The sequence below is a fragment of the Ovis aries genome, chromosome 4, assembly GCF_016772045.2.
Source record: "Ovis aries strain OAR_USU_Benz2616 breed Rambouillet chromosome 4, ARS-UI_Ramb_v3.0, whole genome shotgun sequence".
In the NCBI taxonomy this organism is placed as follows: domain Eukaryota; kingdom Metazoa; phylum Chordata; class Mammalia; order Artiodactyla; family Bovidae; genus Ovis; species Ovis aries.
This window is the reverse complement of record NC_056057.1, coordinates 78570422-78583955: the sequence shown is the minus strand read 5'-3', so window position 1 is coordinate 78583955 and position 13534 is coordinate 78570422. Positions and strand designations below refer to the sequence as shown.

Genomic DNA, 13534 nt, shown 5'->3' with positions numbered 1-13534 from the left:
TAAAAGTCCACACCATACATCATATATAAATCAATATGAAAAATAAAAAGTTTGTAAGACAGAAAAATTTTACATCTAGTGAGATGGATGAACCTAGAGTCTGTAATACAAAAGGAAGTAAGTCAGAGAGAGAAAAACAAATATCGTATATAAATGTATACATATGGAATCTAGAAAGATGGTACTGATGAACCTATTTGTACAGCAACAGAGACACAGACATAGAGAAGAGACTTGTGGACACAGCGGGGGAAGGAGAGGACTGGACACACTGAGACAGTAGCACTGAGACATAAAGATTTCCGCATGTGAAGTAGGTAGCCAGCGGGCATTTGCTGTATGATGCAGGGACCCCAACCCGATGCTCTCTGACAACCTAGAGGGGTGGGATGGGGTGGGAGGCAGGAGGGAGGGGTATACCTATGGCTGATTCATGTTGACATATGGCAGAAACCAACAACATTGGTTATTTATTTAATTATCCTCCAATTAAAAATAAACAAATTCAAAAAGTTTTTACAAAAGTATGGACAATGGCTGCCTTTAGGGAGAACTCATTTTCAGTACACACTCAGATAACTTTCCAAAGTGTTCACCCTAAATCCAACTGCTAATTTACTCCACTACATAATAATCAGGGAGTGGGAAACTCAGCATATCACCAACCTGATTTTTCACACAAATAAATTTTGAGAATATAAAAGCAGAGGGTCATCTATAAGCAATATGTGGTTGAAGCCTTTAATTTATAGATTTAAACTTTTTAAAAAATTATGACACTATGAAAAACTGGAAGTTTAAACACTGGTTGAAAACATTTACGGATGAAATGATAAGGTAAAACTTACTTCTAAATAACACAGGAGGGGGAGAAACGGCTGGGTGCCAGGGTTGGCAGTGAGTACACCCAGATCCATGACATTCTTCTGTCTTCTCCCCTTTGTACTTAAAGTCAACTTAATACATTTTTCACAAGGTGCATATACTTTTTTTAAAAATAGAAAAAAAAACACCCGTGGTGGATTCATGTCAATGTATGGCAAAACCAATACAGTATTATAAAGTAAAATAAAGTAAAAATAAATAAATAAATAAACAAAAAGCATAAAAGGCTATACTTCTTTCAGTCAGTTCAGTTCAGTCACTTAGTCGTGTCCAACTCTTTCTGACCCCATGAACTGCAGCACGCCAGGCCTCCCTGTCCATCACCAACTCCCAGAGTTTACCCAAATTCATGTCCATCAAGTCGGTGATGCCATCCAGCCATCTCATCCTGTCGTCCCCTTCTCCTCCTGCCCCCAATCCCTCCCAATATCAGGGTCTTTTCCCATGAGTCAACTCTTCGCATTAGGTGGCCAAAGTATTGGAGTTTCAGCTTTAGCATCACTCCTTCCAATGAACACCTTTAGGATGGACTGGTTGGATCTCCTTGCAGTCCAAGGGACTCTCAGGAGTCTTCTCCAACACCACAGTTCAAAAGCATCAATTCTTCGGCACTCGGCTTTCTTCACAGTCCAACTCTCACATCCATACATGACCACTGGAAAAACCATAGCCGACTAGACGGACCTCTGTTGGCAAAGTAATGTCTCTGCTTTTGAATATGGTGTCTAGGTTGGTTATAACTTTTCTTCCAAGGAGTAAGTGTCTTTTGATTTCATGGCTTCAATCACCATCTGTAGTGATTCTGGAGGCCAAAAAAATAAAGTCTGACACTGTTTCCCCATCTATTTGCCATGAAGTGATGGGACCGGATGCCATGATCTTCATTTTCTGAATGTTGAGCTTTAAGCCAACTTTTTCACTCTCCTCTTTCACTTTCATCAAGAGGCTTTTTCATTCCTCTTCACTTTCTGCCGTAAGGGTGGTGTCATCTACATATCTGAGGTGATTGACATTTCTCCCAGTAATCTTGATTCCAGCTTGTGCTTTTCTTCCAGCCCAGCGTTTCTCATGCTGTACTCTGCATAGAAGTTAAATAAGCAGGGTGACAATATATAGCCTTGACGTGCTCCTTTTCCTATTTGGAACCAGTCTGTTGATCTATGTCCAGTTCTAACTGTTGCTTCCTGACCTGCATACAGGTTCCTCTATACTTCTTTAATGCTACCAAAAAATACTCAAATAGAAACCGACTGTGTTACTTTTGAAAAGTATCTCTCAGACAGTTCTGGTAATAGCTGTTTTCCTTTTTTCTTAACACAACAAAGAGAACATCTGGGCTCCAAAGCACACTGAGTACTGCTTCAATTCCCCTTGACTCTGGCCTCCCTTCTAACTATGGTTTCAAGCAAAGTACTTCACACTGATCTCTCCCTTGCCTGTCAGTGGAAAGGAAGGACGTCAGGCTCTGGCATCTTGAAGCACACATTCCCGGCGTGGGGGGGGGGGGCGGCTCCCTGGGGGAGTCTCACCGGCCCCCCCCTTCCCCACACACTCATGTTCACTCTCACAGGCTAGGACACCAGGTCATTTTTATGATGCGGCTTCAGTATCCAATAAACTTAAGTCACTGCTGTAAGATATACAGGCTAACCTCTTCTAAATGAAGCCTAGAAGCTAGAAATGAATCCCAAAATGAAAACAGGAACATAATGTTTCTAGAGGAAAAAAAATACTTCCAGCAAACAACCTACATCATGTTTCTTGACTTGTAATTTAAATCAAATCCTTGAGGCCTCTTACACCTGAGGTTCCTTAGAGAAGGGGCAGTTTCAGGGTGAATCGCTGGGTGGGAGAGCAGCTTCTCTACTGGATGAGACTGAAAACAGACGGGCCCAGCACAGCCCCAGTGAGGTCTGGGAGCTGCGTCTATGGGGAAAGCAGGCAGACATCCCTGGACCTCTGGCTTTCTACTTCCTATTCTCAAAATGCATGTTTACAGCCAACACCCTCATGTGAGCAAAAGAACCTCTTGGACACATGACACTCAACAGCACACACAACATGAAATCAAAATCAGCAAAAGGGATGCAGGAAATGCTCAGCATACAATGTTCAGCAAAACAGAAGCCAAGTGTAAGACAACTACACTATAAGCATACTGTGTGTGTGTGTGTGCATGTGTGTGCATTCAAACACAGGCATGCACATGTTCATATGTAGAGATAAAAACTGTAGAAATATCCCATAAAATTAAGGGGAAATGGTAGGATGTTTTCTTGTCTTTATACCCTTATCTTTGTTATCCAAATAGCCTACACTGATTATAATGAAGAAGAAAAACAGTCTGTTCTTGTTTAAGTAAAGAAAAGCAGTACTGAGAACAGTACCTACTTGAGGGCTCACTATGTGCAGGACTCCTGCTCATCAGGTCTTACACACTGACCTCAGTCAATCTTCACCATAAGCCGACAGGGTGGGTACTCGGGGTGGCATTCCGGTATGTCCATGTGACTCTATCAAAGGGCCTCCTGCAATGGGCACCTGAAAAAGCAGGGACCAACAAAGGAAGGACCCTGTTTAGAGACAAACCCAGGAAGCCAGCTCCCAGGCAGCGTGACTGCACGCAGGGAGGATGCCCCGGCAGAAAACTTCACCTTTCTGCTCTTGTGACAGCCCACGCAGAGATGCCCTCTGCATGTCTAAGGCAGAGATGTCACAGGATGTGGGCGAGCAGAACGAAAGGAGAGGCACTAAGGAATGAACTCAGCATGCATCAGACACTCACCTACCATGGAGCAGGCTGAGTAAGTCTCTGCCCAACGCTGAAAGATGTGAGAACTGTCATAAACAAATGGTAAGATGAAACACACGCTCAAAGGAGACGCGGTTACCTGTGGCAGGCAGCAGGACAGAAGGCTGGAAGACCTTGCTGAGGGGACAGAAGCACCGAAGAGCGTGCTGTGCGTGGGGCAAATGCACTAGCGTGATGGAGATGAAACTCTGCTGAGGATACTATTGGAAATCTGAAACTTCTCTTCCAAATTACACCGTCCCCTTCCCAAGAAGCATCTGGATCCCTGGAATAACTGAACACAAAGGCCATGCCACCCAAAATAAGAGAAGCACTGGGCAGCTTTCTAACACACCCTTTTTCTACCAGGACTTTACCAGACAGGTCAACGCATCAAGTAGTTCCATGACACCCCCCTTCTCATGAGGCTCTTCTGTCTGCTTCCCTGTGTAGGAAGATGGGTAGCTTGGGAGAGACTCAGGAATTCTGTAGTACTGTAGTATTTGCTACTGAAAAAAATCCGTGTATAGGTGAACCTGCGCAGTTCAAGGTTGTACTGTGGAAGGGCCAATAATGTTTTCACTCCTTTTTCTTCTTTTTAAAAAATTCTGTTCATGATTTTATAAAGGCAAAAGCCAGAGGTAGCACAGCCTTTCCGGCATCTTTGTCAGCACTCCAGCACCAGCCAGTGCAGTTATCACTGTTTTGCCTACAGCGACACCTGCAGATCCAGCGCAAAACTGCAAGACCTATAGCCGCCGAAGTGGGACCAGACAGATGGGATCCAGCTGCTCTGAGAGGTGTCCGATGTAGCGATTAGGATGTTGATGCTACTGGTTTTGCATCCCTCTCCTTCCACAGCAACAGTAATGTCATCAGCATTTCTGAAAGTTTCCCAGCAGTATCCCTAGAAGTCCTTTGAGCACAGTTCGCTGGGTCAAGTACAATAGAAACACTGGGACTCTAAGCAGTACTTTTTACAGTATCTTCACTTCAGACACTGTGAAGCTATGAAGCTTCATATACTGTGAAGCTCCTCTGCAGAAAGTAAAGCATATTCTCAAAGCTATCTTGTATGGACAAGGAAATCTGTGTGCCCAAATGCTCTCTTCTCTAAGGAATAAAACTGGGCACCTTAAGCACTGAGGTGGCATGTGGATTTACGTGTTAAAAATCTGTACATTATTTTATGTATAAGCAAAAATGTACACTGCAAAAACTTTAACCCATGGTTGACAGGGCCGAGGTTGGGGACAAGGAGTTGACTCCAAAGAATGATTTGCCTGTAGACTGAGAGAAGTTGCCATCACCACTACCCAATACCGGGCAGAACCACCAGCAAACAGGTAGCAAGCAGGAGGAATCAGAAATAAGCCATCTCAAACTGGAAATCAGACTCTAGGTGACTGGTTTCTGGACAGGGTGCCCAGGAAAGGCAGTGCTCCTGTGTGGCTACCTAAAGAGTAACTGTCTTAGGTTATTTAATTAACAGAATCCCCAGATCTACAGGGGCTTCCTTGATGGCTCAGATGGTAAAGAACCTGCCCGCAATGCAGGAGACATGGGTTCAATCCCTGGGTTGAGATCCCCTGGAGAAGGGAACAGCTACCCACTCAGTATTCTGGCCTGGAGAATTCCATGGACAGAGGAGCCTGGCAGGCTCATGGGGTCACAAAGAGTCAGACACCACTGAGAGACTTTCACTTTCTTTCTTTCACTTCCCAGATCTACAGTTCACAGGATAAGTGATTCTGGGCACTGACTGGAGGGACTTGGGGGACAAGGACGGCTTTCATGTTCCATTTCAGAGCTGCCCCAGCAGTGCCTTTCAGATCAAGCTAGAGATCTGGACCACAATGTCTTATTTTGTTCATGGAAAATCAGCAAGTACCTGAAGGCCAAGAAGGTTCAGTCCCTGGAACCACTGAGCCTGTAGCATCAGTCTAAGGTTTTCTGGAACACACTCAAGTCTTCAGTCTATACTTATACCAGGGTAGGATTCACAAAACTAATGCTGATACTAACCCAGAACACAATTCATTGGTCTAAGAATAGGGTCTCTGCAAAACAACAAGGCAGCTATTCTATTACTCATGAATCAAAAACAAACCCCCTCTTTTAATAAAGTTTTTAGACTTTATAAAAAGAAAGCAAAAAATCAGTAAAACGAAGTATACAACTCGTTGAAAAATTAGAAAATAAAAAAAGAAAAAGAAAAATTAGAAAGTATAGTAAGGAAGAACAAAGGCAATGAAAACCACTCACAATTCCACTCATAATGTATTTCCTTCCAGGCTTTTCTCACACATACAGTTAACCCCCTCTTGAACACATGGTGGTTACAGGCACTGATCCTCCATGCAGTCGATCAGCCTTTCAGACTCTGCTGTCTTGCCCCAACCTGTCTCCAAAAAATTCATTTTCCCCAGAACAGGTCACAGGCAGAGTGCGAGGAGAGGGAAGAACAGAAGGGAAGTTAAGTTAGAAGGGATGAGACAGGAGAGGCAGCCCAGGAGAGGGCAGGGAGCGGTCCTATTAAAGAGGGAAGAAAGCAGATTTGCCTAAAAACAGCAACAGGCCGGGAGCAGCATGCTCTTTCAGACACTGCCTCAGCTCATACACAAGGAGGTATCAGCTCTTCTCATTCAAACAGGGGCAGGGAAGCACCAGGAAGCGGAACCTCTGAAAAGTGAAGACAAGTACCAACACAGGCCTGACTGAAGCCCCACCACTCAGTAGCTGTATGATCCTTGGTTCATTCAGCAGCCACGACAGCCAGTGAGGCAGGTGCTGTAACTACCACCTTTGCATTGCAAAGGCGAAAACTGAGGCACAGAAAAGTGACCCTGCTTGCCCAAGATAATACATTTACTAAATGGCAGACTCTGGGGGGAACTCTGGGTCCACAGTCCCCCGTATCAGACAACCTCTTCACGTGTCCATTAGACCAAGAGGATCATAGGCCTGCATCCCAGCAGTTACTTCTGCAGGGGAAGAACAGAATCAAGACTCTGAGGAGAAACTTCCACACTGATAAGCAGGTGTTGTGAGAAAGCATAACTCTCTGAACCCAGTGCTCTAACTCTGGTTCAAGCTCTTAACTGGCTGTATGACTGTGGGCAGACTACTACCTTACCTTACAGACAGAAAAAGGAAGAAGACTGAACTAGTTGACCTATAGCTTTCAAAATATACAAATAATATACAACTCAATAACAAGAAAACAAAGAACCCAAACAAAAAATGGACAGGAGACCCAAACAGACCATTTCTCCAAAGAAGACATACAGATGGCCAACAGGCACATGAAAAGATGATCAAATCACTATTAGACACATGCAAATCAAAACTACAATGACGTATCACCTCACACTGGTCAGAATGGCCATCGCTAAAAAACCTACAAATAATAAATGCTGGAGAGGATGTAGTGAAAAGGCCAGCCTCCTACACTGTTGGTGAAAATGTAAATTGGTACAACCACCATGGAGGTTCCTTAAAAAACTAAAAATAGAGTTACCACAAAATCCAGCAATACCACTTCTATATCCAGAGCATATATCCAGAGAAAATTCTAATCTGAAAAGACATATCCACCCCAGTTTACAATAGCCAAGACATGATAGCAATGCAAGTGTCCATCAACAGATGAGTGGACAAAGATGTGATACACACACACACACACACACACAATGGAATGCTATTGGGCGATTAAAAAAAAAGGAGGAAATAATGCCATCTGCAGCAACATGGATAGACCTAGAGATTGCCATACCAAGTGAAGTAAGCCAGACAGAAAAAAACACAAATAGCATATGATATCACTCATACGTGAAATCTAAAAAAGATACAAATGAACTTATACACAGAGCAGAAGCAGACCCACAGACACAGAAAACAAACTTACAGTTAACAAAGAGAAAAGGGTAGATAAGTTGTAAGTTTAAATCATCAGACACATACTACTACGTATAAAACAGATAAACAACAAGATCCTAACATACGGCACAAGGAACTATATTCAGTATCTCGTAATAAACCATGATGGGGAAAAAGAAAAAGAAAAGAAAGAAGCAGCCAAGCAGAAATTCTTACTTGGGAAGAGCTGGTGACTCCCTGGGGACTTCAGCAGCGCCAGCATCTGCTCCTGGTGCCTCTGCCTCCCCAGAGCTGACAGCCACTTCCTGCAGGGCACCCTGTGGGCCTGGGGGCTCCTGAGGCCCACCTGAGTCTGTGGTGGAGTCTACCTCCACCTCCTGAACCGGGGCTGGGACTGGCTCCTGCTCCACTGTGGCAGCTGCCACCACCGTGGCCTCCTCTTCTTCCTTCCTCCTGATTTTCTCCTCCAGCTCTTTTCTCCTCTTTTCATCATCCTGACGGGCCATGTGGTCAAAGGTTTTGAATACCTAAAATCAAACAGCAATTCAGTGTTGAGTTCATCTGCAAGTACTGTATCACACATTCTGATAAACAGCAAAATCTGTTTTAAAAAAAAAAGAATGAAAAAGCAATAGATAAGAAAATGTTCCCACTGGCAAAACAGAAATGCACTTCAGCTTCACCAAAAGCCACTTTGAAAACAATCTTTAACAGGGGAGTTCCAAAATCAACGAAAAAGTGAAATTTATAAGCCAAGGCTCACAATATTTACATGCCTATGAGCCCAACATTTAAGTCAAAAGGATGTGTAACTAAATGGTCTCATCTGTCATTACTTCTATAGCCCCAGAGAGTCTTGTTCAAAATGCAAAGAACCCACTGCCCTGGTGCTGAGAGCTATAAAGGCCCCAACAACTCAGATGCTAAAAGGGAAGATGGGGAATTAGTTGAATTTCAATCCACAATATAGGCCGGCTCGCTGGATTGCTGCTATCATCCTACACTGCATGGGAGGAGGGACAGTGCAAGTCTTACCCTGGGAATTCAAAAGACATTCACAATGTGCCTAAAGCTTGCCAGGAGCACCAAAAACCCAACGACAGCTCCCACCCTTGAAGAACTCAATTTCCTGGCATGTGGATCAGTCATTAATCTTTCCTGGGACACAGTCACACCCAAAAAAGTGCTGCAACTCTCCATCCAAAAAGTGCACAGGAAAACGGCACTTTGCATGCACTATTCTAGGCTGCACATAACCCTGAAGTGTGGCCAGGACAGACCCAGAAGTGACAAGTCTGACAGGAAAGGCTGTGATAGATACATGTGATGCCATCGGAATGTGGGTGCAAACGAGCATTCTGGTGAGAGCGAGCTAAGGACATTTCTTAGAAGAAGAGGGTCTGAATCAGACCTTGAATGAGAGGTACATCTTCCAGAGGAAATGTCACAGCGCCAAGAGGTGGGCTCATCAAGAAGTATCTCTTATGGCAGCTGGAGACAGGAAAGCCAGAAGATCCACCTTGAAAAGTGGGTGGGAGGAGACCCTTACATTCAATCCAGCAACTATGCTCCTTGGTATTTACCCAAAGAAGTTGAAAACATGTACCAACAAAAACCTGTCCATGGATGTTTATAGCAACTTTATTCATAATAGCCAAAACTTGGAAGCAACCAAGATATCCTTCAATAAATGATGGGATAAACAAACTGGTACATCCAGACAATGGAATATTATTCTGCCATAAAAAGAAATGAGCTATCAGCCATGAAGAGGCATGGAGGTTATTTAAATGCATTATCAGTAAAAGAAGCCAATTTGAAAATGCTACACAATGTGTGATTCCAACTATATGACACTGTGGAAAAGGCAAAACTTTGGAGACAATAAAAAGACCAGTGGTTGCCAGAGGTTGAGGGCAGAAAGGAATGAACAGGTAAGACTACACAGGATTTTTTTAGGGGAGTGAAAATACTCTGTGTGATGTCATAATGAGGGATGCATGTCATCATACATTTGTCCAAACCTCATAAAGTGAACAACACTAAGAATACCTCCAAAGTGAAGTCTGGGTTTGGGTGACTATGATACGTCAATGCAGGTCCATCCATTGTAAGAAATGTACCACTCTGGCGGGGGATATTGACAATAGGGGAAGCTGTAGGGGTGGGGGTGGCAGGGGGTAAATGGGAATCTCTGTACTTTCCCCTCAATTTTGTTCTGAACCTAAAACAACTCTAAAAAGTAGTCTTAACAAAATAAAAATGTTTTAAAGTGTGTAGGAGTCAGTTTCCAAAGGGTTAGAATGCAGACAGGGGCTAAATAACTGCTGTGTGCACTGGGCAAGAAGACAGAACAAGAGAAGTTACAATGTCAGTGTTTTTATAAACATTCTCTCACAACCCTCAGGAAAATGCTGTTAGGAAGATAGCACTGATATTCCAAAGATGAGGGAAGACTAAGCTCAGAGAGTACCTTGCCCAAGATTCTGCCAATGAAAGAAGAAAGTAAACAATTATACAGGAAACACATTAAACACTGAAAGGAAATGGAGGCAAAGGAAGGCAAGGGAAATCCTAAGGTTAAAAACTAGGAACAGTACCTATCTCTGCTTCTCCAGAGAACCTGAGCCCCTGACTCACTCCTCTCACACCCATGTCAATGACACCAGACACCAGACCCACTGCCCTCAGAGCCGTTCATCTTCCTGACACACCACATCTTCATCTTAACTCCAGAAAAGAAGTAACAGCAAGGGCTCGTTCCAAACACTGGGAACCTCCCTTGGACCCCAGGCCTCATACTCCTGATGACACTGTGGTCCACACTACCCTTGCTTACTGAGCATTCCTGCCTCCTCTAAGATGACACCTGCTTCACCTCTCACATCGCCGCTGACCTCAGCACTCATTTCAGAATGCTGGAATGCGGAGCTGGAAGACGTGTCCCTGACCTCCAATCAACCTTCTCAACTGACAGAGAGAAGAGTGATTCTCCCAAGACTTCCCAAGAAGCTCCGGGAGGAGCAAAAAGAGCTAGCTTTCCTGACTCTCACGGGGAGGTGGGCGGGGGGCGGGGGGGGGGGGTACCTTTTAAGCAGGCTTCCCAAACTGAACTCCAGAATAAACACACGTTCAACTGAAATGAACAAAATGTCAGTCTCAATTACTGTTTTCTTAAAATATACTTATAAATAAGGGAGTGGAATACAATTTCCACATGCATCTTTCCTGCTGAAGGTCCTTTAAACTGTACAGCCTGGCTGTGCAACCCCTTAGAACTGGGAGGAAAAGTTGAAGAAGGTTTAAACCACACAAACATCCCATACCCCCAAATATCAGGGGAAAACAGGAGTTCCAGAATGGAGCACTACAATACTGCCATCCAAACTCTCTTTGCCTGAGTTCTGAAGAGACCCCCAAGCACCCCACTGCCCAATGCCTCTGTGAATAAAAGAACAGCTCCCCAGGATTTACCCTGATTTACTCAACCAAAATAACCAGAGGATATCTTTTAAAGTTCCTTGGGCAATGCTGACGATTGAGAACCACTCTGAAAAAACACTACACTCCTCTTAACTACCTGCTAGAAATTGTCCCTCCTGGTTTCCATGGAACTTACTGCGCTGCCCACTTCCTTCCATCCCCCTCCCACTCCCACAGCCTCTTGCTTCTCCAGTTCCTTCTCTGGGGTCCTTCTGTCCAAAGGCACCTTCTCTCTGCCGTGCTCCTTCACCTTCAGCTCCTCTCCTTCAAACCACTCAGATTCTTCTACCTCCCATGAGATTCAGTCCCACAATTCAACAGCCTATGGACAGAGACTTCTGTCTGAAATCTCCAATTCAACTTGTCTAAAACTAAGCTTCTTCCCCTAAACTCAGGTGACAGTTCAGTGAATGCATTACCAATATTACAGTGCCCTGGACTGAAACCTTGGGTCACCGCTGGCCCATCCCACCTCTCTCTCTGCCTTGTTCCCCACCTCCACTTTATTAAACTGTTCACCAAGTCTTAACCTTTGAGAGTGTCTAAAACATAGTAGGTGTCTTACATACTGTTACCAGATTCATGAATTACCTCTGTCAGTTTACCTGTAAAACAAGGAAAAAGATCAACCTATTCAGGTTGTTAGGAACAAATGACAACCTAGAACAAAAATTACATAACAACTACTAGGTGCTCAGTAAATGGTCCTTTCTTTTTTCTGCAAAAGATCACCCTAGACAAAAGTGTTGCCACTCTACAATGGATTGGTTAAATAATAGAACAGAAAGATATGGAATCAGAAAAATGAAGTTTTGAGCTCTAGCTCTATGATGAGTTTGGTCAAACCACTTGATCTGCTGAACTAGCACCCTCATTTGCCACATAAAATTCATCCTTATCTACTTCACAGGCTTCCGGGAAATTATTAATTTGCCAAAGGATTTGCTAAAAACCATCTCTGACACACAGTTCTCTGATCACTTGGATGGTACTTAACCACTACAAGGATGAGGAACAGCCTTAAGTTTTCAAACTGAATACCAACCTCACTCCTCATTTGACCATATTATCTCTGGTAGTTATTCAAACATTCTAAGCTTTTGTTTCTTCATGCAGGCACTTAGGAAAGTAATATCGGGCCAACCTGAAGCGAGTAAAAAGACTTCACGAGATAAACCTTTGAAATCACTTCATAAACTGTAAAGTGCTAGACGACAGTGAGAGGTATCGCCAGCATTTCCACCTTCTCAGGTTCCTGGCTCAATGCTTGACTGAGTATCCTCTGTCGATCCCATCAAAATTCCACCTCCTCTACAAAACTCGTCTTCATTTCCAAAAGATCATTTCTATTCCCTTCCTTCCAATGGCTTTGTCAGGTAACAGGCAAAGATCCCTGCTACTGTATTTCATCTCTTTAAATATAGCGTAAGTGTCCCAAGCAGAGAAACCATTATTTAACCATCCGCATAACCAGTGTATCTCTAATGCCTGCAGCGGCTGAGTGTGAACTCTTGCTTATTACATTTCAAATACCCCGTCAACTACAGTGAATGACAGCCTCCAACAATAAGCTTAACCTGGGATGCACACATATATGCTCATATGTAAACTTATTAAGTACTATTATACTATGTCTTCGATGTAAAAAGTCACATTTCAAATAAGAGACCCACACCCATCATACAGCCTCCCTCTCGTCCAGTAGTCGTAATTCTGGGGTGTGCAGGTGTCCGTGCTGCCGCCGCCCCTTCCCCAAGTCTAGCCTGCAGTTTTCATTCTCTGTCACTCGAAGGGTTACGCGCTGCTGGAGCTGACCGGAGCCCTAAGCTTCTGATATCCAAATGCACCCTATCGGACCAAGCTGCTATAGAGCCGGCACCTCTCGCACAGGAGTAAACTGATAACAGACCAGCATCTCGGCAGAAGCCGCGGCCGCAGAAGGCGGGTCGGGGGAAGCGCCAGAGGATGAACTGAGGCCGGCAGCGGAGGAAGCGGCGGGCTCGCAGGAGCCTGAGCTCCCAGAGGGTGGGAGACTACGGGAGCGGGTTCGCGGGGGTCGGGGCTCCCACGATCTTCCCCACCTCACCCCAAGCTTCCCGCCTACCGCGCGTTACCTGCAGCACCAGCGCCTGCGCGGCCCCCGGGGGAAAGCCCATGCGGTCCGACGGGTGGCGCAGCAGGCGGTAGAAGTCCGTTTTGCGGTAGAGGAAGCCGAAAAGCACACGCAGAAAGTCCTGAACGTTGCCCACGTGCTGCAAGATGCCCAGCAGGGCCTGATCGTACAGCTCGGCCGCCCCAGGCTCCATGGCGTCGCCGGCCGGAGGAAAGCTCACTCACTGCGGGCGCGGCCCGGACGCCGGCCTATGGCCACTTCCGGTGCTCTGCAGTAATGGCCTCGGCCGCTAGCGCGCCCGGGAAACTTCCGGTCCGCTCTTGTTCGCCCCCGCGGTGGAGCTGGGCTGGACTGCGCTGGAGCCGACTGGACCCGGGCACCGC

The 13534-nt window shown here is 45.0% G+C and overlaps 1 protein-coding gene and 1 long non-coding RNA gene across 2 annotated transcripts in view; both read right to left on the bottom strand.

Annotated features, from left to right (window-relative positions):
• Positions 1–3401, bottom strand: part of LOC132659699 (uncharacterized) — a 31235-nt gene extending 27834 nt beyond the window's left edge. Inside the window, exon 1 of the long non-coding RNA XR_009600426.1 lies at positions 3277–3401. This is a non-coding gene — a long non-coding RNA (uncharacterized LOC132659699). The remainder of the gene's footprint in view (positions 1–3276) is intronic.
• NUDCD3 (NudC domain containing 3) overlaps positions 1–13376 on the bottom strand; it is a 70026-nt gene extending 56650 nt beyond the window's left edge. The window contains exons 1-2 of the mRNA XM_004007984.5: positions 13153–13376; positions 7772–8082 (exon numbers count right to left, since the gene is read on the bottom strand). Coding sequence (XP_004008033.1) covers positions 7772–8082; positions 13153–13344 — 503 coding nt within the window. The 5' untranslated portion in view covers positions 13345–13376. The remainder of the gene's footprint in view (positions 1–7771; positions 8083–13152) is intronic.
• Positions 13377–13534: the final 158 nt, after the last annotated feature.